The sequence below is a fragment of the Xenia sp. Carnegie-2017 genome, unplaced genomic scaffold (assembly GCF_021976095.1).
Source record: "Xenia sp. Carnegie-2017 unplaced genomic scaffold, XeniaSp_v1 HiC_scaffold_41, whole genome shotgun sequence".
NCBI lineage: Eukaryota > Metazoa > Cnidaria > Anthozoa > Malacalcyonacea > Xeniidae > Xenia > Xenia sp. Carnegie-2017.
This window is the reverse complement of record NW_025813506.1, coordinates 792,079-817,602: the sequence shown is the minus strand read 5'-3', so window position 1 is coordinate 817,602 and position 25,524 is coordinate 792,079. Positions and strand designations below refer to the sequence as shown.

General features: G+C 36.0%; 2 protein-coding genes across 3 annotated transcripts in view; both read right to left on the bottom strand.

Moving 5' to 3' along the window:
• LOC124456063 (serine proteinase stubble-like) overlaps positions 1-25,524 on the bottom strand; it is a 77,304-nt gene that overhangs the window by 6,013 nt on the left and 45,767 nt on the right. For both annotated transcript variants that reach the window (XM_047006602.1, XM_047006603.1), the window contains one exon: positions 13,961-14,207. In XM_047006602.1, coding sequence (XP_046862558.1) covers positions 13,961-14,207 — 247 coding nt within the window. The remainder of the gene's footprint in view (positions 1-13,960; positions 14,208-25,524) is intronic.
• On the bottom strand, positions 23,098-25,150 carry LOC124456064 (P2X purinoceptor 7-like). Its single transcript, XM_047006604.1, has 4 exons — positions 24,855-25,150; positions 24,568-24,783; positions 24,319-24,490; positions 23,098-23,784 (listed from the first exon to the last, which is right to left on the bottom strand). The coding sequence occupies exons 1-3, from the start codon at positions 25,034-25,036 to the stop codon at positions 24,325-24,327; spliced, it is 564 nt and encodes a 187-aa protein (XP_046862560.1). The 5' UTR covers positions 25,037-25,150; the 3' UTR covers positions 23,098-23,784; positions 24,319-24,324.

Sequence of the window (25,524 nt, the reverse complement as noted above, 5' to 3'; positions counted from 1 at the left end):
ATATGTATTGCCGCTATTTTTTACGAAGTTTTTAAGCTGTTTAAATGAACGCATAAGTCAACTGTTCTGTTATCCGTGTCAGAACGAAAACAGCTGCAGTTTGATATAAGTATAAAAATAAGTTAAAAAAACAGTTAAAATAAGTGTTATTTTGACACCCATGATTTTACAAGGAGAGTGGTGCAGAAATAACGCCCTTTATAAATTATTGTAACTCTTGCTAATGGTGTTAATTTAACACCAACCACTTAACACCAAAAAACAGTGTTACTTTAGCACCTTTGTGGCAGAACAAGGTGCTATTTCAGCACTATTAATTAGGTATTAAAGTGTTGAGGCGTAAATTTAAGACGCTACAATATGTTTAAGGTCATATCTTGTTAAATCAACACCAATATTGGTGTTATAATAACACCTTTTATTTAACACCACCGGTGGGTGTCAGTTTAGCACTAGAGAAAGTGCTAGTTCAACACCTCAAAAATAACAGTGTGGAGACGTTCGCAATATGCAAAGCTCACCTTTATAGGTTTGAGCACTGTGGTGACTCTACAATACAATCCATACAATGTGTAACCGTACGTTCTGTGCCCCAAGTGCAGGAGTCACCATTTTAATATGGTGATAGCCAGGAGTGCACATTGTATATACACTTTGTATACAACATGAAATAAAATGGACAAGTGTTTGCTGTCGCTACTCCTCCGAGGGATCTTTCACGCCGCAGGGCGATCTTCAGGCAACTCCTACGGCGTGAAACTCCGAGTAGCGACAGCAAACACTTGTCCATTTTATTTCTTGTTATCTTACGCTCTTCTAATATATAGGATATTGAGCACTCTTTTATCCAGGAATATTCTCCATTAATATATCCATATATATATTTGAAAATTGGTAACCCAGGCATATTATGATAATATTAAGGATTCTCTGGATTTTTATTTTGAAATTTTTATTAAGCTTTCAACTCGGTGCTTCGAGCTTTCGTCAGAATGTAAGAATATATTATTTACAAAGATTTTGTAGGCGTTTGGAGCGTCTGATTGGTTGGTTAGTAGTTGAGTTGATATTATTGGATGGTATAAGATGCGTTGTCATGGTTTCGGGTATATGGATTGCGTTAATGAAATTCGAGTGTTTTATTTTAGTCGTTGTGTTATTAGCTTGTTGTTTTGGTTTTGTCTTTAGTTGTGAATAGATAATGGGGATGTCAATACGTCTGTTTATTGTGTTGTTGTCTTTGCTGTACCATGCCTCTTTGAATTCTCGTGCGTGTTTTGTCTGTGCGCGTCGAAGAAGTTGTGTTTTTGTCCAGTCAAATGTGTGGTTGGTATCGTAGGTATGTTCTGCTGGTAGTGATTTTGGGTCGCATCGTTACATGGTATCTTTACATGGTATCATGTAGATCGCGTTGGTTGTGTCAAATGTTGTTGTTCAGTCTTTATGTTTAGTGAAGTATGATTTGAGTTTGTGTTTTGGTTTTTGTGCGATGTTTATTTTGAATGGTCGGAGTAGTCTTGATGTCATTTCTGATGTTCCGTTTACATATGGTAATGTCACTACTTTTACTGGTTCGTCTATATCTTCGTTAGGTTTTCAGTTTGTGGTTTGTTGTGCATTTTGTTTAATACTTTGTTGATAAAGTTTCGTGGGTAATTGTTGTTTATGAATGTAGAGTATAAGTAGTTACGTTCATTCTTCTTGGCTTTCACTTTTCACTTAGCTTCGTCACTTTTCACATCCATACCACTAAGCATAGCCAAACAAGTCACAAACGAACTACTTACTAACAACAACTCGTGGAAAATCACAACCGAACTAGACCAAGACGATATCATCGATCTGCTCGAGGTCTGCCTCTCCACTGAATTCTCCTTCCAACATTCATATTTGGAAGCCAAGTGAAAAGTGAAAGCCAAGAAGAATGAACGCAACTACTTATACTCTACATTCATAAACAACAATTACCCACGAAACTTTATCAACAAAGTATTAAACAAAATACACAACAAGCCGCAAACTGAAAAACCTAACGAAGATACAGACGAACCAGTAAAAATAGTGACATTACCATATGTAAACGGAACATCAGAAATGACATCAAGACTACTCCTACCATTCAAAATAAACATCGCACATAAACCAACACACAAACTCAAATCATACTTCACTAAACATAAAGACCGAACAACGACATTTGACACAACCAACGCGATCTACATGATACCATGTAAAGATTGCCCCAAACAGTACATAGGACAAACATCCAAGAAAATTGAAACAAGACTCACTGAACACAAGAATGCCATCAAACGACGTGACCCAAAATCACTCCTAGCAGAACATACCTACGATACCAACCACACATTTGACTGGACAAAAACACAACTTCTTCGACGCGCACAGACAAAACACGCATGAGAATTCAAAGAGGCATGGTACAGCAAAGACAACAACACAATAAACAGACATATTGACATCCCCATTATCTATTCACAACTAAAGACAAAACCAAAACAACACACTAATAACATAACGACTAAAATAAACACTCGAATTTCATCAACGCAATCCATACACCCGAAACCATGACAACGCATCTTATACTATCCAATAATATCAACTCAACTACTAACCAACCAATCAGACGCTCCAAACGCCTACAAAATCTTTGTAAATAATATATTCTTACATTCTGACGAAAGCTCGAAGCCCCGAGTTGAAAGCTTAATAAAAATTTCAAAATAAAAGTCCAGAGATTCCTTAATATTATCATTCATATATATAGATATATATAAAGACTAGTATAATTACAATATCAAAAAAGAAACATTTACTGATTTACAAGATTGCCGTGTGGGAGCTATAATGTGTTATAGAATTGAGTTACAGCTTTCTTGAACTGTGCAAAAGATTGAAGCCTTTGAATATTTTCTGGGATGCTATTCCAAAGCAAGGCTCCACTATAATGAAAGCTTCGTTATAGGTATTTTGTACGAGGCTTCGGTAAATTCAGCTTCATTTCAGAGTTTCTAAGATCTTATTGTGCACTTCGCATCGAGAAGAAACTCTCTACATAATCTGGAGTATGGCCTTTAAGAGTTTTAAATATTAAGCAAATTTTTAATTTTTTCCGCCTAAGTGAGAGGTTATCTATATATAGGAAGTTTAGTAATGCCACAACATTTGTGTCATAACCAGCTCTGGCTATTACTCGAACTACCAGATTTTGTAGCTGTTGTAATTTTATGCTTAGCGTTTCACCAAGCCCATCACAAACCGAGCAGCAATAGTCAAAATAAGGCTAGATTAGTGCATGATAAATTTGGATAGCTATACTCATTGGAATAAACGCCATTATACGTTTTAATGCTCCTATGGCAGAAGCAATTTTTTTGCAAAGATTCTCGATATGCACTGACCAGGTAAGATGAACATCAATAAAAACTCCTAAACATTTAACACAGTCTACTTCCTTAATTTTATTATTATTCAGTTTAATATCTATTGTATCAGTTAGATTTTCTATTCTTTGACGTGATCCAATTATCATGAATTCTGTTTTTACAACATTGAGACTTAGTTTATTTGTAACAAGCCATTCATTAAGTCTCTTCAATTCAGAATTAATGATATTTTGGAGCTCTTGAACGGAATTAGATGCATAGCTAATGCTAGTATCATCTGCAAACATTCCCGATGTTACATAGTTAAGGGAATTTAGGAAGTCATGTATATAAATAGAAATAATAAAGGTCCCAGACAACTACTTTGTGGGACGCCACATTTCACCGGTCTATAGTTCGACAATACATCATTAACAAGGCATTTTGAGTTCTCTTAGTTAGATAAGAACAAACCAAGTTATGCTGTTTTCGTTAAGACCATAATTTTTAAGTTTTGATAGATTAATTTGATTGTCAATTGTGTCAAATGCTTTTTTTAAATCAATGAATACGACGGCATTTACTAGGCCATTGTCGATATTAACAGACCAATCACAGGTAGCCTCCAGAAAAGGTGATAATGTACTGTGAAGACTTCGAAATCCTGATTGAGAGGTAATTAGTAATTTATTTTCATCAATGTAATCATAAAGTTGATGAAAGACAATTTTTCCAACATCTTAGCAACACAAGGAATGACAGATATACGACGATAATTGCTAGAATCACTTTTTGTGCCGCTTTTATATATTGGTGTTACTCTGCTTGTTTTCAATTCGTTCGGGAATATTCCTGTTTTAATTGATACAGTGAATATTCTAGTAAAGGAGGTGCAATCACAGCGGCAGCTATCTTTAATAGTTTATCATCTCATTTGGATCTTGAGAATGAGATATATTTTGTAATTCCTTTTGCCTCAAATAATTAAAAAAGGCTTCTCTATTGAAGGTTTTCATTGATCTAGTATTAATTTTTCTGGGGCTCTAACGATTGTGATGCACCTTACGTATTATATAGACCAGTTAATGGTCACTAATTGCTAAATGTAGGACCCCAGATTCTATAATGTTAACAGACTGGTTTGTTTGACATAAGTCTATTAGAGTTTTGAGGAATTAGTAATTTATGTTGGTTCCTTTATGAGTTGTTTTATTTGGTAATTATCTATTATTTCTATCATTTTTTGTATATTTGGTGATTCATTTGTTGACATAAGGTCATGTTCATTTCACCAAACAGGTAGTATTCTAAATTTTCAGCATCGAAAGATCCTATCATTTGTTCAAAATCTGAAAAGTGGCTGACTGGCAAGTCAGGAGGTCTATACCAGGTACTAACTATTACAGGTTTAGATCTTGGCTTTTCAATTTCCAGAACTAAATTTTCAAGAGTTTCGAGGTGTAAATCATCTCGAACATTATAAGATATAATATCACGGACATAAATACAAACACCCACCTTTTAGTCTATTTATCATTCTGTCTCTCCAATAATTTCATAACCTGGTATATAGACCTCATGATCCTTAACTGATAAGTCAAGTTTGGTCTCGTTAATACACAAAATGTCTATTTTGTTAGTATTAATGCGAACTCGAAGCTCATCTACGTGGGTAATTAAACTATTTATGTTTAATAGAGCCATAACAATACCACGATGTTGTGGTATTTTACTGAAACTACAATGATTATTTTCAGATGAATCATTGCAATGTAATATTTTATTAAGTTCACCCTCAATAGATAATGAATGGTCATCCATATCTGGTTGTATATTATCATTAGACTCCCATGCGGCAATGTCCTAATCATTCTTTTTATAAATAAAATTTGAAAAGTTCCTTGATAGCAGAATTGTTCCCTTTTTATTAAGATGGATCTTTCCTGGATTCAATTCATTCTCAGTGATATTTTAATTTTCATTGAAATGCCAATTTCTTTTAGCACACGTGTTTTGAAGAGCAGCATTATTTAATTTATTTATTCATTTATTCATTTATTTACAATTATTAAACACGGTAGTATCTCAACTTGCATCCTAAAATACAACTACATATAAAAATAAAAAAGTTGATTTTCAGAAAGCCGTGTGATAAAATAGAATTAAGAAGGATACTAGATCTAGGTATAAAATAAAAAAAATTATAAACAAAAAAAAACCAATGTATGGGCTGTATAAAAATAAAAATATTAAATTTAAAAAGTTTATGCATGCAATGGATATTTTCTTTTGTCTTCAATGTTATTCCAAGCCTCCGCACCTCTATATGAAAAGCTACGTTTTAAGGCATTTGTTTTTGGTTTTGGCAAGTTGAGAACGTGATTGTTATTACGTAATTTATACACTTCATTAGTACTGTTGAGAAAAACTGTTGAAGATAATCTGTAGAATAACCTTTCACTATTTGTACCATTAAATTCTCTAATTGCACTTTTCTCATTGCCTCTAAGGTGTCCCAAGCGAGTTTAGCTTTTACAGAGTCTGAGGCAGATTTATAGCAATCACCTGTAATTATTCGGCCAGCTTTATTTTAAAGTTTTTGTAATTTAGTCTGTAAACTATTGGAGCAGTTGTTCCATACCAAAGCAACGTAATCGAAATGTGGCAATACAAAAGCATTATACATGACTTTAAGCGTGTCTTTGTCAAGTAATTTTTTTTTTGATCTACGCATTACTCAAATTACTACAACTCTGCAGTACTCTCAATATGATTTTTCCAAGTGATGCATTCATCCACCACTACAGCAAGTGTCTTAGTGGACGAAACACGTTTAATAGCCTCAGTCCCTATCGATAAAATTGGATCAGTACAAGCATGGGAAAACTTTTGTCTTGTTCAATTAACATATACTCAGTTTTTTTGACATTTAAGGTCAGCTTATTACTTAAAAGCCATATATGGACTTTATTTAATTCAATTTCTAAAGTTTTTTGAATCTCGTTTGATGTAAAGCCACAAACTGTGAGATTTGTATCATCAGAAAAAAGTGTTGGTACGGAGGAACTAAAACAATTTGGCAAATCATTTATATAATTTGCTTAACTTTTAGTATTTGCTCAACTTTTGTTGCTGAAGATTTGTCATCAAGCCGAGTAATTAACGCTGAGATGCAGAGATCTATGTCAGGCAAGGTTTTCTTGATTGATTCGGTACACGTGGTAATTTCTTCAGCACAGTCTGTAGGATTTGTATGATGTCTCGAGCTGTTTGTTCCAGTATGGAGTATTAAGCGATCGGGATTTTTCTTTAATAGTGGTTTTATGTAATCTGTTATGTCCAAAGTTGTGGAACCAGGAAATACGGCGACTTTAACTTTTGTTTTGGCATTTGACAGTTTATATCCATTTACGTGCTTTATCATGGAGTCTCCAGCATTTGTTGTCTCGCGATCGCATTCCCCACTGCCCTAGTTATTATGAGTATTCGCGTTTTTGAGAGCTGATGTTTTGTTTTTATCTTTGTCTCGTTGAGATCCTGAAGTTGGTGAATTTTTGTCCAATTTATTTTTGTTCTATTTGCGATTTTGTAGTTTCCATTCCTCGTTTGTGTGTTTTCATTATTCCTCAATGAAGGAATTGGGTCGCCGGGAGGATTGTCGCGACATTGATCTTCTAATAATAAGTATTTGTTGTTTATAACGGCATTTGCAGTCAGGGGCGGATCTAGGATTTTTCAAACATCAGTCATAAAACGTCGGAGGTGCTTTTAGAGCAATACAAAATCTATTTTGTGGGCATCGTTTTTGCGTAAAAACAACACATTTTGCTTGCGTTTTTTTCAAAAAAACTGAAGTGAACAATACTTGAAAAATAAAAGAAAATAAAAAGATTCATGGATCAGAAAAGACTCAAAATCACAGGTTATAGTAAACAGCTTCTCATGTAATCAATATTAGTTTTCCCAAATCTTAAACAATGCGTAGTATAACTGTCCAATAATTGAATGATCAATGATCATAAACTGAAAAGCCCCAAACATTTGTTTATTAAATTCAAATTACTTTCAAAAGAAATCAGTAGGGCATGACGGAGTATATGAATATGCCCCCAAATTAACGTTCTAGTTACGCCACTGATCATGACTACGTATACTTTACTATTATATTTTTTCTAATAATTTTCTAAAAAGTATTGAACTATTTATCTTTACACTAGCTTAAATATGCGTCCACTTCTTGTCATAACATATGGTGTTGATCCATGATGTTTATGATTACAGTGAGTCACGGAATCTTTAGCGGGTTTAATTACCTTTAAAATATGTCTTTCCTTTCGTCGTTAATTCTTAATTTTCACAGTTACTACATATCATCTTGGTTGTTTAGGAGTTGGAGTTCGTTAGATTTCTCCCTTACGAGCATATCCAACCGGAGGTTGAACACATACTTTATCACCAGTTTCCAGATTTGGCAATGGGCGCACGAACTTATCAAAATACTTTTTCTGCTGCAATCTTTTTTCCAACAACTGTTCACTTGCTGACTGAGGCTTAATCACATCATGAACCAATAATGACGAAGCTAGTAATAGCTTGGACTTCAATCTTCTGCCTTGAAGGACGTTGTGTTGGTGAACCAAGAATTATTCCAAATCTTCAGAAATGCGCTTTAACTTCTGTATAACAATTTTAGATGTCTTATTGGTGTATTTAGCTCAAACGAACTGGAGATAATCATTCTGTTGGCTTTTTTATGGATATGATAATTCTTTTGTAACCATGCTATCAAGCTCTAGCTTCACTTTCTCATGCAACGTAACTGGTAAACTTCTCGGTGGACAAACCATTGGTTTCACTTCAGGACTGAGAGTATCTTGCAAATCAATTAAGGGTTTTGCTCTTTTCTCAATGACATCAAGTTTCAAACTAGCAGTTTTTCCAGGAAAGTAACACTTAAACACATCTTCTCCTTTTGAATAGGATCACCAATGTAGCTTATTAACTGAACCGGACGACTATTATCGATCTTTTCTATGTCTCGAACTTTTTTGAACAAATAAAATGACATAACATTGCAACGAGCTCCAGTGCCTACTTTAAATCGTACATCATGATTATTTATTTCAATAGTATCATAAATTTATTTCCTTTCTGACGCTTCACATAAACCTACTGAATTGATAATGAATGTCTGCATCTTATTAGTAGGTTGTTGTGGACTTTCATTGAAATATTCATCTAGGATTTGTTTGCAATATGAAAGGCTTGTTTCAAACGTCGCCTTTTACATGAGCCAAATGCATTAAAAGACAAAATAAAATAAAATAAAATTCCTAATTATCTTTTGTTTTAAATGCATTCAGCTCATGTAAAATGCGACGTTTGGAGCAGGCCTAAAGTAATTGTCAGCAATGTCTGCGACTTCGCCAATTGATTGCCTTTGCTAGGTTTTGTGAACGATTTTCTAGAAGACTTATAAATTTTTGTAAATGGTTCCCCTTTCCGCACGTTTTGCACTGCTTACCTAAGCTGGGCATTATTGTTATTAATTACCACAGTTAATATTTTTCTGCTTCGATTTGCCAGCCTCTTTCTTTTGTAATATCGTTTGATTTTTGTTTTGATCTGCTAGTTCATTTACTTCGCAAATTTGAATAGCTTTTACCAATGCTAATTTTCCTTCATGTAAAAGCAATTTGGAAAAGACGTTATTTGTTATTTTACAAACTAATCGTTCACGGATTATTTTCTCTTTTAAACAACCAAATTAGCACGTGTTTGCTTTAATTTCCAATTATGGCGCGAATTCTTGAAAGGACTGTTAATCTTAAACTGTTGTATTAAATTTGTGTCTTCCCATTGTGATATTTGTGCGGGGAATGCATATCTCAGCGAATTTGGCTTTGCCACATTCGGGATCTTCTCTATTCTTGCCTTCGTCACCATATGAGAACGACCTTTCTTTTTCAATTGCTTCACTTCCGGCGAGATTTAAAAGAATATATGCATGCCATTTCTTTGATTTGCGACTGTGTGCTGCCGCTAAAATATGTCGTATTCTTGAGCTAATCTTCTCCAGTTGTAACCTTTCCATCGAAGGACTGGGTTCCTGGCCAGAGCCCTGTATTGAGAGAGTTGGGACACGTATTCTTCTCTGCTTTCTGCATGATGATTGGGTAAATATGGTCACGTGGATCTCTTGCTTCCCTTTTTGTTCCAAGAGCGCAATAGAAAACTATGGTCTGCATGTACAAAAATTCGGTTTTATGTTGTGTGTTTATTTTACCAATCAAAGCAACGAAGGGTATGAAACGTACGCGGTCCCTGGTGACAAACACAGTACTGAAAAGCGTCAGAAGTGGCTCTGTGCAATTAAGAGGAAAGATTTCAATCCCACTCACTCTACCAGATTGATTCCAGTAGCGTATGTCAAAGCATTCGGCATGGACTTTTGATTTTTAATATATTTCCGATAAATATTAAACTCAGCTTTTCAGGCATGCCATATAAATTTTGTTGTATTGTTACATTTGAAAATAAAAATGAATTTTGTTTAATACAATGATTGATTACTTCTTTCAATTTTATTTCTACTGAATAAGTCATTACATACATGTAAAGACTACGGGTGATCCTAAAGGGACACTATATATATTCATATATAATTCTTAACTGCAATTTGCACACATAGAACTTCATATTTTAGTACAATGAGACGATTTCTATTGTGTCAAATGAGAGCAGGTGTTAGCTTATGAAAGCAGGTGATATTAAGTAAGATCAAGGAAATCAACATAAAACAAGGATATGAACAATATGAAAATTAAAAATATCACAAGGGATATGGGAGGTGGTACTCAATAAGTTTTATAAGAGTTTGGTGTATCTTGCAAACTTTAAAAAAATGTTAACAGTTCCTATTATACAGTTCATGCCCTCATCCTGTTGTTGAACTCTAATTCACGCCAGATGTTCCACTCTTATTGAAGAATTTTTAAAGTGCTTATATTACGAATTTTAGCCCCGCTTTTTTATGAGCTTAATTGAAAATTTGGATTATTTGAAGAACTATGACATGTAGCTGGACTTACACAGATAAATATAAGTTCCTTAATTTTGCCTCCAAAGTCGGGTACTATTGGCGAATTTTTTACGATGCCATTTTGATACTTGTGACGTAGATAGTTAAACACGTCTGTTTCTGTCAATATAATATTATATTATAGGAGGTGATTTTGTAGTCGTTTTTCTTGTCTTAAAAACAAATAATGACAGTATTTTCAATAAAATATTAAAAAAGAAGTTTTCCGGAAAGTATGGCCTCAAATCAGTGCTCAGATAATTCGAATTCGATGTCTGAATGCGTATCTGATTCGACCTCGGAATCCGTGGGTTATGTCGAGCATTTAAACGACTTCGCATATAACGATGAAGCGCTCGCAGGAGATGGTGATGAAGTGCATACTCCAGATGATCCCGATGGAATTCTCCCTGCGACATTAGAACAACGAAGTGATGGCGTAATTCCACTCGGTGAATGGTAAGTTGTTGTTTTCTCCTGTTTGTAATATACATAAAGTTACTTTATAAACCACAATGCTCCCACGTTTCAGGTGTAATTGTCAATGCTCTCATACCGATTTGTTAGAAGACGCATTAGAGTACAGATGCTGTAAGGAAATAGGACCAGCTTTGCAGAAAATGACATTCAATGGCAGCATTGAGAAAATATCATGCACAACACAGCATGCCAAATTTGGGCCTTTAGTTCATGAGGCTGTCCTTGAAAACGTTGGGCCACTATTGAGAGATAGGAATGGACGTGCTTATCGCCGCCAAGCATCACAATCATGAAATATGTAAGATTGTAAATTGTATGAGAAACAATGTTATCATCAACATTGTTTCATCAACAATAATTAGTCCAATCTTTTTATTTACTTCAGGTACTTGAGAGCTGTGGCATACAGATGGTTGATGTGATGGTTTTGTGGGTCTATGGGATGGGAGAATACTCGGCCTTTACCTGCTTGTGTTTACCACTTTATTCGGAAAGCATATCCAAGTGGTAGCACAAAAGGTTACATACCATCAGAGGGGCGATGATGGAAAGGTCTTTTAACTTGTGCACTATAGAGACTGTTGACCTTCTTTGCTGAGTTTAGAATGGTCAGGAAATATGCCTAGATAAAAATCAAACAGGAGATACATGGATGCACTATATAAGTTGACATGCAGTTTAATGGTTTGAAACAAGAGTAAACAATAAAAACAAATTGGTGCAACTACTCATGTAGATCACTAGTAGATGGTACTTCCTCATCGAGAGAACATGTTTCCTTCAGCGATGGCTTATGGAGAGTATGTCGAATAATCTACAAAACTTATATCGAATTTACATATGACAAAAGAAAAATTAACATAAACAAGCGTAAACTTACTTGTCTTCGCTTTCGATCGGTTATTTCGTCCTGTAATGGTTCAGGAATCCCAGCCACGTCAATGGTTGGGATAGCATCTTTCTTCAACCTTCTTTTGAGCTTGACTTGCACGCTCAAAATAAGGTCAAAACAAGAATCTTCAAAATGCGCAGAACACAGACACGAGGTAGAGGAAGCCTCAAAACCCGGTCTATGTTTACGCACAAAATTTACCCATTTTCTATGTCTTTGCGGCTCTGTTTCTTTTTTAGGAAACAGATGCATTGACATTCCTTCGGTTTTTGAGTCATTGGCGCAACTAATTTGATTAGGTCCGCCAGCAACACAGCGTTTTCCTCCGCGTTTCTTATTAAGATTACTAGTAGAATGCGCCATGTTGATATATGTGTTCAACTTTCTACGTCACAAGTCATTAGCATACCGATCAAAAAGTTCGCAAAAAAATGCTGAAAATCGTGACTTTGAACGTCCGTAAAATCACTTTCACCAATCCAATATCAATTATAATTGCAGATTTAAAATCACTGAAACAAGGTCTTTCAATTTAGCTAATAAAAAAGGGGGGCTAAAATTCGTAATAACTGGAGAATAAGTTAGTTGCCCGACAAATTATGCGGTTTGTAATGACAACGTACACACGTATGTTGTTTTAATGTGCAATGTACGAAGAGCTGTTAGATAATGATGCAATTCGTGACCTGACAGTAAAACAACACTTGGACTGTTAAGTAATGGAAATCCAGTGTGGATTTTAACAAAATAAAATAAAGTTTAGCCAAGAATCTATTGTCATTAAAACATGATCAGCAATCCAATGTTTGATCCAAGAGAAAATCATGAGTGAAGAAACATCGGCAACATCTAGGTTTTATAACTAAACCAGTTTTTGGTATAACTTGGGATCTACATCTCCTGGTTTCATCAACTGCTCAATTATTACATTGTTTACAAATTAAAATAATGCTGCCAAGTGAACCAAAATTCGCCAAGTGCACCCAGGCGTCCGGGTTACGTATAAGTTGACATAAGACAAGGGGAATGTTGATTAGATTAATTGCAATATTTACAATAGCAAAGCTCGCACATGACCATATGCACATGAGGCAGTGACGATGTGATTTATCTCTCTGCGTACTCGACGGTGATCCATTAAATGAAATGCTGTGCATCATGTAATTATTCATAATAGTATAAACAACCAAATTCCGAATGTAGCAATCTATGTTTGTCCCTAAACAAGCAATAAACCCCCAAAATTTGTCTTCTTTCCTTATAAAGCTATATTGTATTTGCTGGCTTATTGAACAAAAATGGCGGACGCTTGGCAATTTTACTTCTGGTGTCCCAGCTCTTACAAACAGAGGGCTCTGGTCCTGGCTTTTGAAATCCTGAGTCAGTCATCCCACGTTTGACACCATGTAATAAGTAGGTTCGTAAAAGAAGAAGTGTCTTTATTGAGTAAACTTGCCTATCTAAAAAGATGCTGTTCACTACCATATTTATATACGTATTAATGAACTAGCGACTACTAACTTCCGTTGCACATGATATTTAATTCGATTTGCCCTAGTTGAAGTGAACACATGCAGTCCTGCATGTCAACTGTCAAAAAATTTAGTTATTGATTTTGTTATTCAAACCGTTCTGTTGTTCGCCGAGAAGGCTGGAAACACTTGCATGTGACACGTACACCTCTAGTTGTCAGTAGGACTGAAACTAGAACGTTAGTTGGGGGTGAAGAATATTTATATATTTAGCTCTGCCCGATTGATTTTGCTTGTTAGCGATTATAATTTCAAAAGGGATCAGTCAGGCAGAGCTTAATCCCACCTCGCAATTATTGTTCTAGGTTCAGCCCTGGCTGTAAGGAGTTATGTGTCAATTATTACAACCGATTGACGAAATTAACACTTATATTTGTTTCTCAAGTAGTTTTCCTTAACATACGCTGCTTTACATTTGCGTTTGTAAATTTACGAAATTAACAACTTTCTTGTCTACTATTTAATTTTGATCTATCCATGGGTCATCTCATTGAGACCTTTGATTTGAAAATTGCCAACAAATCAAAACTCCATATCAAAACCTAAACTCAAAAAATAATTTTCTGTGATGACGTAAAAGAAATCTTACCTAACATTCTTATTTCCTGGTGGTGGAGTGGGAGCTATGATTTCAGGGAGAGGAGGAGCAGGAGGTACATTTGTGCCAATCGGTATATCTGATGGAGGAAGGGGTGGGGTTCCAAATTTATCTTTCGTAAGCACTGATGGTATGGCTGTTAAAGTTTGTTTGACGGTTGATTTAAAAGTTTTTTCTTTTGTAGTGGGTTTTGTCGTAGAACTAATTTGCATGGTTGTCAGCGCTGTTGTTTCTTTATCTAAATACAAACCATTAAAATCATGGCATTTGTAAACTTAACATATTGCAATGTTGCTGTTGGAAAAAATTGTAAACTTAAAGGGGATGCAGTTTAAATATGCATCTTGTACAATTGTTATTGCATGCGCGATAAGCTGAAAATTTACTTGCACTTGGCGTAATTGGGGTTTTCCAATTTGTATTACAAGGTATGTTAAAATTTTATTGAATATTTTCGAAATAAAGCTTTCAAACAAAACAATTATTTGGAAATCACGCTATCCGGATATCTCACGCTTAGCCTAAATGTTATGCACAATTCAAAATTGTTGTAAAACAATATTATTGTATTTTTTGAAATTGTTACAAACTGGCTTTTCCTTCATTGAGAAACAGTCCTGCCAATCCTAGTCCTGGCTACGAACCCCAATCATGGATTTCAGGGATGAATTGCTATCACTAATCGGGGGCTCTTTTTCATATATGCATGATATGCTGAATTAACATCTTTTGATATGTATTGTTATCGAAAGATTTATAACATGCATATATGAATAAAAGCCCCCCCCCTCAATAAGCGATAGCAATACATTCCTGGTTGATTTTTAGTGCTACAAGCCACGTCTAACTTTAAAAGTTTTGCCGTTTATGTGTATTTAATACGAAAGTTTGCTCTAGTTTGAAAATTTCTTTTAAGAGTGGCACATGGTACAATAAGCATAATTAGCCGTTTTTCGAGGGCTATGAGCAATGGAAAAGTAAAAATACATAATGGCCTTAGGCTTAGAGCTAAAGTTTAGGCCCGAAGGGATTAAAGCCTGACGGATTCAAGCTTAAACTACGCAGATGCTGGATGTTCCAACAGGATAATGATCCCAAGCATTGTTCAAATTCAACTAAAGAATACTTTAGACGACAAAGATTTAGAGTGCAGGAGTGCCCACCGCAACCTTCAGACATAATTATTATTGAAAATGTATGAAATGACCTCAAGACAGCAGTTCAAGCTAGAAACCCAAAGATTCTAGCTGGGCTGAAGACATTCTGCACATACGAATGGGCCAATATTCCATTTGAGAGGATCCAGAAGCTGTTTGTTTGCTATCATCCACTTTTCAAGATTTTGTAAGTCAAAGTTTACTGTTGTTTCTAGTTCAACTATATCATTATTTGAAGCAGTTATGCTAGTATCATCAGCAAATACTTTTGGTTTACATTGCTCTAAGCATGAGGGTAAGCCATTTATATATATTAAGAAAAATAACGGATCTAGAATAGAGCCCTGGGGAACTCCACAGGAGAGGAGTTGTTGGGATGAAATAAAAGTTTTGACTTGGCATCTTTGAGTTCGCTTTGACAGATAGGATTCAATTAAGTTGTAGGCTCACGACACACACAGCGCAGACTTACAAACATTATGAAACGCTTCTATACAGATATTGACATTCAACTAATTCTCACATCATTCTAAATCAAAAACCTTTTATCATTCAAACACCCAATCCCTGATTCAATTAAATCAATGGTGGTATATGAATTCAGTTGCGCGGGATGTAATTCCCGATACATTGGCGAAACTTTGCGCCATTTATCCACCAGAATCTGGGAACATACCATTCAAAACAAACAAAAACTCTAATATCTACCAAACTCTCATAATAGTTATATGTTCCACTATTATCTAAGATACAAAGAGAATAACATACACTCAAAAATGTTTTCAGACAGCCTATAAAAGGTTGGCTAAACATACGCACGGATTTCATTAGTATAAGTTGTGAATATATGTCGCCTTAAAAGGCAATTGCCATGGTAAATGTACTGCAACTAAATAAAAATCACAAAACCCACGATAAAACCAAGAAAAAACTAACCAGAGAAAACCAAGAAAAATGAAGATGTCTGTTTTATGATCGTTCGAAATATACTCACAAATCTTTGGACGGAATGAACAAGATGTATTTGCTTTCTATATGTATCTTTTACTAACGTATGATTGACATGTTTTTCTTTCTATTTTGCATTTATAATTATTAGTCTGATCTCCACATGCACAGAACTATCCTTTTTTATCAATCTTTCTTGCACTCCCCAGGGTTAACATAATAAAATGTTGTCAACAAACAAAACAAAAAAAAACAAAACTATTTCTAGCTAAGAATGTACAGTTATTTAGAACTTCCTTTTCTTCCCGCGCTGCGCTGTGGTCGATCAGTTGGACGAAGCACTTGTTCTTCTTGGCTGTTCTTATCGCTCTCTACACTTTCGTTACTGTCTTCTTGCTGATGAACCTCAATTGTAATAAGTTGCCTGATAGAACGTTGCAACAAGTGTGAATGACTAGAGTCTCCACGAAGGACTCTGACTTGTGCAGCTCGTGTAATTCCTTCGTCACCTTGTAACAATTGTTCAACTTTCGCCACCTTCCAAAAGATACGTTTTGTTTTATCGTTGCGAATAATTACGATATCTCCAACTGCTATTTCGGGATTTTGATTACCTCTTGATTTTGAAGTGTATTGCTCTCGTAAGGCAATAAGATACTCGTTTCTCCATTGAAGAGTAAAACGTTGCAGCAAATTTTTGTGATGTTTCGCCTTTCTCGTCAAAGGTTGATAGGTGCTCTGAATTTCAAAGTGCTCACTGTTTGGCATGGTCGTTATTCGTCTTCCATACACCAAGTGCGAGGAGCTTAGAGGAAGAGATGCAGCTTCTTCATCGTCGTACACGTAGGTTATGGGTCGTGCATTTATTACGCCTTCGATTTCAACCACAATAGTATGTAACTCGTCGTAGGTTAGATTGGTTCCACCAACTACTTTTCGCAACGGACGTTTCACGCTTCGAATCAAACGTTCCCAGAAGCCTCCCCACCAAGGGGCATTTTCCACGATAAATTGCCATGTAATCTGATGGTTTGCAAGATAGCGTAACACTTCCTCAGAACGACATAACTTGCAAATTTCTAAGCATGCAGCTCGGAAAGTCTTAGCATTATCGGATATAAGAAGAGCTGGCAGTGTTCGTCGACTAGCGTATCTTCGGAACGCGCCGAGAAAGCTTCAGGAAATAGTGAGCTCCAGATGAATGGCTCTAGTAGACGCACACGTAAACAATGGAATATACACCTTTGTTGGATTATCCGACAAATTATTCCCATCGCAACTCTCTCGTACGAACAACGGTCCTGCAAACTCCAAACCTAAGTTTGTGAAAGGGGGATCATCCGACACTCTGCTAACAGGAATATCTGGAGGAGGCGTTTCCCCATAAGGAAGACCTTCATCTTTACAAAAAAAAAACACATTTCCTGACGATTTTCTTTACTGCTTCTCGACCACGGATTATCCAAAAATGCTCTCCAGTGGTTGTTAGTGTATCACGAATCCCGCTGTGCTTCACATTGTGGTGAACCTCGCATATTAATAACTCGACAAATCTTGATTCCTTTGGAAGCAATACAGGATTTTTGCTCTCCAGATTCAGCGATGAATTCTTCAGTCTTCTATGGCACCGCACCAAGTGATCACCGTCGAGAAATAGCCCAAATTGCTTAACATAAATACGTTTGAAGAATTCGAATTCTTTGACAGAGGGAATAATATTTCTTTTTCAAAGGATAGTTGTTGAATAGACCTTGTTGAGCTGCCCAGAAATACCTCGTGAGGGTAAATCTGCAGGATTAAGCGATCCAGGACAAAAGTTCTAAGATTCCGTCAACGAAATACTTCGAATCTTGTTCACTCGATGCTGCACGAATGGTTTCCTTGCTCGATCGTTTCCTTTCCTGTGAAGTGCTGTCATCCAGTCAACCCAATAAAAAACTTCCAGACTCCACTTGAGTGCCTCTAACAAAGACTCTACTAACTTCGCTAATACAGTCACTGCCACAAGCTCGCTCTAAACGGGGAATCGTTTGCTTTTTCACTGGTGCGACCTTTGTCTTTGAAGCGATTAATTTCACGTCAATGGTACCATTCTCATAGACTGTTCTTACATAGACAACATCACCAATTGCACTTTCAGATGCATCATTGAATCCATGAACTTGTGTAGTAAAGTAACTCGGTTGGTTTAGATAATAGCACCTCGGTACACGAACATCATTTAGAAACCTTAACTCTGACAATAAAATATTCCACTGCTCACGTAGATTGCCATAAAGTTCAGTCCAATCCCAGTCTATCCAAGCACATGATTTGAAACAGAATTTGAGCCTTATCGTAAAAGAGACAAGAATCCAAGGGGATCAAAGATTTTAGATGACCATTTCAATAACAGTCGCTTTGGGACAGGTAAGAAATTGGCGTACTCAATTATCTTAGTCAAATTGAACAAAAATGTGTCCTCCACCGTATCCCACACCATTCCTAGTACCTTGACTTGAGTGGGTTCCGTGAAGAGGGAGTCGGAACTGTCGATTTTGCAATTGTCGATTTTGTAAAGGACTGATCATCTTGAGTAACACTTGACTTGTAACCAATCAAGCTCAAATTCTTGCTACCTTCTAACGCCTCGATAGACTTCGCTACGCTACTGAAATTCGAGTTCCATTTTCGCAAGTTGAATCCACGCTTGAACATCAACTGCTTTGTTTCCTTGTATATTTGCAAAGTGGTTTCATCCGTTTCAGCACCGGACACAAAATCATTGACATACAGAGAATTTTTCAAGTGTTCAACAGTTTCTGGCTCCTGCTTCTCTTGTGTCTTCAAATGATGGTTGATAGTAGCTCCTAAAATTGCTGGCGAAGTTCGTAGACCGAAAACCAATCGACAAAACCTTAGCTTTAATACTTCCGAATGAGTATCCCTAGCATCCCTTAGTCACAAAAAACGAAGCATGTCTATATCTTCCTTGTCAATTCCAATCATTAAGAATGCTTACTCAATGTCATCAAGTAGCCCAATCTTGTTTTGTCGAATTTTGACGAGAAAATCAAAGATTTTAGGAATGAGGTTTGGCCCAGTCAGTAAGCAATCGTTTAGTGAAAAGCTACGCAAGTTCGTCGTAGCCGATCCATCATATACAACGCGTAGCTTCGTAGTAACCTTATCCTTTCGTATGACACAAAGATGGGGAAGATAGTGAATTTTACCACGATCCTTATCAGATGCCGAAACCCTTTCGACTATTCCTGCTGCCAATTGTTCAGTAATACCATTATTGTATTCTTCAAGATTTTGTAGATCCTTCAGCAGTTTTTGATGCAATAATCTCAATCTATTATGACAGAGTTCGTAGTCGTCATCTATTTGCACATGATCATTTTCCCACGGCAGTCAGTGTTTTGTCAGTCGGTGATGTTCGGCAATGTGATTGGTTTTGTCTTGTTTATTTGAAGCTCGTTTGTTTTCAGTAATTCTACGTTTAACTTCCTGCCAGTTTCCCCAATATAAGAGACGTGGCAGTTGGAGCAATTTATTTTGTAAACTCTGTACTTGTCGTAACGTTGTGATTGGTTTATGTGCGACACGTATGTTGTATGGTCGTAAGATACGTGAAGTAGTCTAAGACGTATCTTTGATGTACGGTATCCTTGCTGTTGTCGTTGAGTTCTTCGTTTCGTTGGGTTCATTGTGTTTGTAAGTGTTGCGTTTGATGAAGTCAGAGTTATGTTTTTTTTTGTTAAAAACACGTTTGAGATAGTTGTTTGCGTTGTGTGGAGCGTCCGGTGAATAACATATGATTTGTGCACGTCTTGTTAATGTTTTAATTGTGGTGGCTTTGTGTGATGTAGGTTAGTACCATAATTGGTCTAGTAGTCTATCAGTGTGTTTTGGTTTGCAATTAACTGTGGTTCGTCGTTTTGATTGTTATGTATTTCCAAAAACCTAAAAGACGTACAAAACATGAACATGACGTTAATGGTCAGGAATATTTATTCCCGCTCATTAGAAGAAACTGAACGACTACTGTCTTACGGACTAAAACATTCCATAACACCCAAACGAATCCCGACTGAGACGATGGTATTAAGTGTCGAGGCTATCCAAGCGTATCAAAGAGACTTGTCAGGGACCACCAAAGACAAGATCGGATGTAGGGTAGCTTCCAATTACAATCGGCCTCTATACGTGACAACAACTTGACAAAGGACGAGCAACAAGCATCAAACGACTAAAACACGATAGTAACATCCTCATTCTACAAGCAGACAAAGGACGCATGACTGTGTTCATGGACAGGACTGATTACTATATCCAAATAAAATATGATAATCAATGCTTCGATTCAGTTGGCTTTACAAAAGCTGACAATTTTGTGTGCTTTTCACTAAAGAAATGCGAACAAAGTATACACTATACTCAACTGTGCAGCATTGGACCTTGTTATTATTATAATATGTTCAGCTTAATATCAAAACTCATTTAATTCATATTCATAATTTTGGAATATTTGCATGTTTTACGCAATATATAAATTTTATATGTCAAATAAACAGAAATATGAATTTTGCATTTCAAGGTCACCTGAAATGCAAAATTCATATTTCTGTTTATTTGACATATAAAATTTATATATTGCGTAGACTATTCAAAGAAAATTTGAAAACAATCCCATGATTATTTTAAGAGATATCAACGAGTGAATTTGTGTTTTTTTTGAATAGAAGTAAAAAATATTCCGTCGGTTTATCGTCGGAAAGTACTCGGCGTGACGTAATAGTTGCCATTGACATTTCGCGCGAGAAAGCGGCAAATATGAATTCATAAATAAAGTTTGATTTTGATCGGCTATTTTAAGATGGTTTACTGTGTGGCATTTAACTGCAAAAACGGTTCTTCTAAGAACCAATCTAAGGCGGAAAAAGTTGGGTTTTCAGTTTCCCGCTAAAATCCTTTACGCCAAGCATGGGTCGATAAGGTGAAAAGGAAAGATTGGAATCCTTCGAAAAGGTCAAAGCTCTGTTCGGCACACTTTGAAGCCTGCTGTTTTGTCCAAAACCCCGGAGTCCTGAAATCTTTAGGATGGCGACCAACCAGGTTAAGGTTAAAGAAAGACGCAATACCAACGATCTTCGACTATTCGAGGTCGAAAGTTGGTGATAAACGGAAACCGGAGGCAACTAGAAACGCGTATGCAAAGCGCAGAAAATTAGAGGTAAAGTCTTGTAGCCAAGCAGTTTTTAATATAAATTATAGTGCATTACTTTAAAAAAACGTATATACAATTCAGATAATAAACGAAGCTCTTGAGAACTCCGTGGAAAACATTGAGCAGCCTGACGAGGACGAAAATACATCAAAACATGTTCGTTTTTTTTGAGTGGACAACTGGACTCAAGAGATAAATGTAACATAAGTGACAATAGAACACAAACTGACAAAGTGGTAAGGGAATGCAATGCAGTTTTGTTTTGTGCAAAAGCCTAAACTGTTGCTTGATGATGTAGAAACGCAGACATGTAAAGTGTCAATCTGATAAAAAAATCCCAGTCGAAGCAAAAAGCAAACGCACTCAAACGAATGCACAAGTGACGTCTCAAGGTTAATTTTTTACATGAACTCAGCGGAAAATAAACATTTTGAAAAGTGTTTCCTTAATTATGTTATTCCGTTGCACAGGGACAGAAACCGAAATTATCACGACAAATGCAAGAAGCACTCAAACGGAAGGTAGTTTATCCGTAGATGAAAACGACAATGATGATGATTTCCTATCAGATGCTGAAATAAGCACTTCGGAAAACAACAGTACCGCAGATGAATATCTTAGTTTCAGCGAATTTGAATCGTCAGATGATGAAGCATCAATTGCCGAGTAAGTTAGTCTGCATCATTTTGAAATAAGATAACCCAAAACATAAGTTCATTTCAAGTATTTTACAGAGCAAGATAACATTCATATAAAAGATAAGTAATTTTTCTATGTTATAGGGAAAATGATGTTACTCAAAAAAAATATATAGTTTTTGACAGCTGTCTAAGAAAGTTGTTCTCTCAGTGTTGACACTGTGGTGGTCACTGCAAGATATCAACCAGAAGCATTGGAAGCATGGTGAACATCATCGCTAAATGCTCATGTGGCTTTCTTAATAATTGGAATAGTCAACCTACTCATAGTCAGATGCCATTGGGTAATCTCTTGCTATCTGCCAGTATTCTATTTAGTGGTAACAGCCCATCCAAAATCCTGCAATATTTTCAACAAGCAAATGTACAGTTCATTACTGAAAGGTGCTACAACTATATACAAAGTGGATATCTTATTCCAAGTGTTTTGAATGTTTGGAAAAAGCACCAGACTATTATGATGACAGAGCGTCAGGGAAAACAGGTTGTTATTGGGGGTGATGGACGATGTGATTCACCAGGCTATTGTGAAAAATATTGCTCATACAGCTGCATGGATTTAGAAAGCAATAAAATTTTAGACACACAATTAGTTCAGGTAACTAGCTCAATTCATTAGTTTATAGTATTGTATTCAAAACAGTATTGTATGCAAACACATTTTAGGAAATGTGTAATATGTACTTATACAACATGAATACAATGTGTGTAACAAAATCATGTGATATACACCAACATACATGCATACTTGCAGACATACATATCCCAAACACTGTATGATTTTATTTACATTAATATATCTATTACAGTCAAATGAAGTTGCAAATTCAGGGGCAATGGAATTGGAAGGACTGAAAAGATCTTTTAAACTTATTCAGTCACACAATCTTCAAGTGAGTCATCTTATCACAGACAGGCATTGCCAAGTTAAAAAATACATGAAAACCCAACAGCCAGGAGTGAAGCACTATTTTGATGTTTGGCATGTGGCAAAAGGTAAAATTAAGGCTACCAAAAGCTGCTCAAAGTACAGCAATGGGTCTTAAAATAAAGTACTTCCTAATTTGATCAAAGAGTATCTTTATAATCATAAATTACCAAGTGATTGAGAGGTTTTAGAATTTTTCTAATTGCATTTAATTTCATGATATTTTGATCAATTATTGCTATGTTTTGCATTACAATTTTTTAACCAATGTACAGTGTCTATTTTTTTCTACAGGTATCAAAAAAAAGGTAATGGCAGCCAGTAAGAAGAGTGGATGTAGATTGCTACTTGATTGGGCACAGTCAATATCTAACCATGTCTACTGGTGTGCTGCAAGTAGTGGTGGTGATGAGAAACTACTTAAGGCTAAATGGCTATCATTGATGAATCACATTTGCAACATTCATGATGGTCATAGCGAATTATTTCCAAAATGTGAGCATGGTACTCTTGAGCCTCGCTTATGGATAAAGAAAGGTACAAATTAATCCTAAATGCTCTGGTATAAGACATAATAGTTATTTACAGTAATTGATACTTTCTTTATCAACAAACTTCAATTGCCAGCCAATGCCACAATGTGGTGTTATTTGTCAACATATGACATAAATGGGCACCATAAAATTTTCTATCTTTTTTCCAAGGATCTAGAGCATTTACTGAATTGGCATCGATTGTTGAAAGCAGGTATCTCATGAAAGATATTGGGAAGCTCAGCCATGAAAAACAAACATAAGCTCTTGAAGGTTTTCATCGAGTTGTTATACTATATGCACCAAAGCATACACATTTCTTTTACAAGGCAATGCAAGCTAGGTAAACAAACAATAAACAATGTTGTCTTCATACTGAAAATGATTGCAAGGTGGCACACTAAAAAGTAAAATTAAATTTTTAGATTACTGATTGCTGCTCTCCATTTCGATGAAAATGGAAGTAAAGAACAAAGGCGTACAAAAGAAAATAGGGAATTAATGTGGAAAGTGTCTCACCCCAAATCAAGACAGTCATGTGGAGTCATCAAAGGTGTTAAAATTGATACTACTTATGGTAAGGACAAGTTTTAGCACTCAAAAGCCAAATAATTGTTCTACTGATGGTACATTTCTTGCACTTCTCAGTTTAATTCTTCTCCCCCTGTTTTACAGACTATGTGAAACAACTAATGGAGGAAGTGATAAGGTGCAGACATGCTAATTACAGTTTAAACCAAGCAATTGCAACAGAAAGACAACAAAAAATACCAGATCCACTGACTAGTAGAGTTGAAAAAGTTGATAAAGTAACAGCAGTGCAACCACATACTTCACGATTCAATCTTAACTAAACTGAAGTCTAACACTCACAGGTATTTATAAATGCTGTGCATATTCAAAGCCTTTATCTATGCCAGAAGGTGAAGGAAATGCTTTCCTTATTTCTTTAACAGCACAGGATGGTATAGGAAGTCGATATTTCTTGCCAAGCTTTCCATGTATCCATGCTGTCCATTGCCTATAGGCAGTGTAACGCAAAGTTCTGGGAAACAAAACAAAATCAAACATAAGCAAATTATTGTCGATATATGAGGAGATATCAAAAAAGCTGAAACTGACTCGGTTTCTGGAGCGTCTGGTATTGCCCCGTGATCGTGAACGAATACAACCATAGCTGTTCTAACGACTGTTTCGTTGATGCAGACCATGTGAAACTCTTGTTCTTCTGTGATGCATAAATGGTCACCATTAATTTTAGGGTCTGTCTTCGGTTCCTCATGGCAACAAATGCTTTCCCGGCCGGTTGTCATCGCCACACAGTGTCCACACTCACACCTGCCATTAAAATAAAGAAAAGAATTTTATGACGCGATCTGAAATGTTAATCATGAAAAAAAGCAACACACCAGTTTGTATTTCCAATCCTGTGAGTATATTCGTCAGATGAGCTGTCCGTTGACGACGACGAAGACAGATCTTCGTCAGTTTCAACATTATTGCTACTAGCTAGCGGTTCAAACATGTAAGGCTGGACCTCCGTAGCAATATATTCGATGTCAAATTCGACTTCTTCCTCCGTTGAAGACATCGAAATAAACACGCATTAATAGTAGCAGCAACAACAAAAAGAAAATTGGCGAAATTTAATTTTTACTGCTACTGGCTGCACTGAGCAAAAACATGCAATGGCAACTATTACGTCAAACTCACCCCAGCTTGGGTAATTCAAATTCGCTCGCGCTATTTGAATTCGGCCTTCGAAAATCGTCAATGTCATGAATTCAGAAGACCATATCTCATAAAATATAAAACATTGGACTTTCAAATTTGGCGAATAGGCTAATCATTAGCTAAGCTTTCATATGAAGCAAAGTTATATCAAGCATTTCAGGTGACCTTTAAGTGTAAGAGTTCTCTATATAAAATTTATAAATTGACCTAGTTAATGTCTTTTATATGACTTATGACCCCCTAAACCTGTTACATTGTTATTTCTTTAGTAACTCTCTCATTACCACTCCGAGATCAATAGCCTTAAATGAGTTGTTTGCAAAATGCTGATTTTCACTGTAGGAA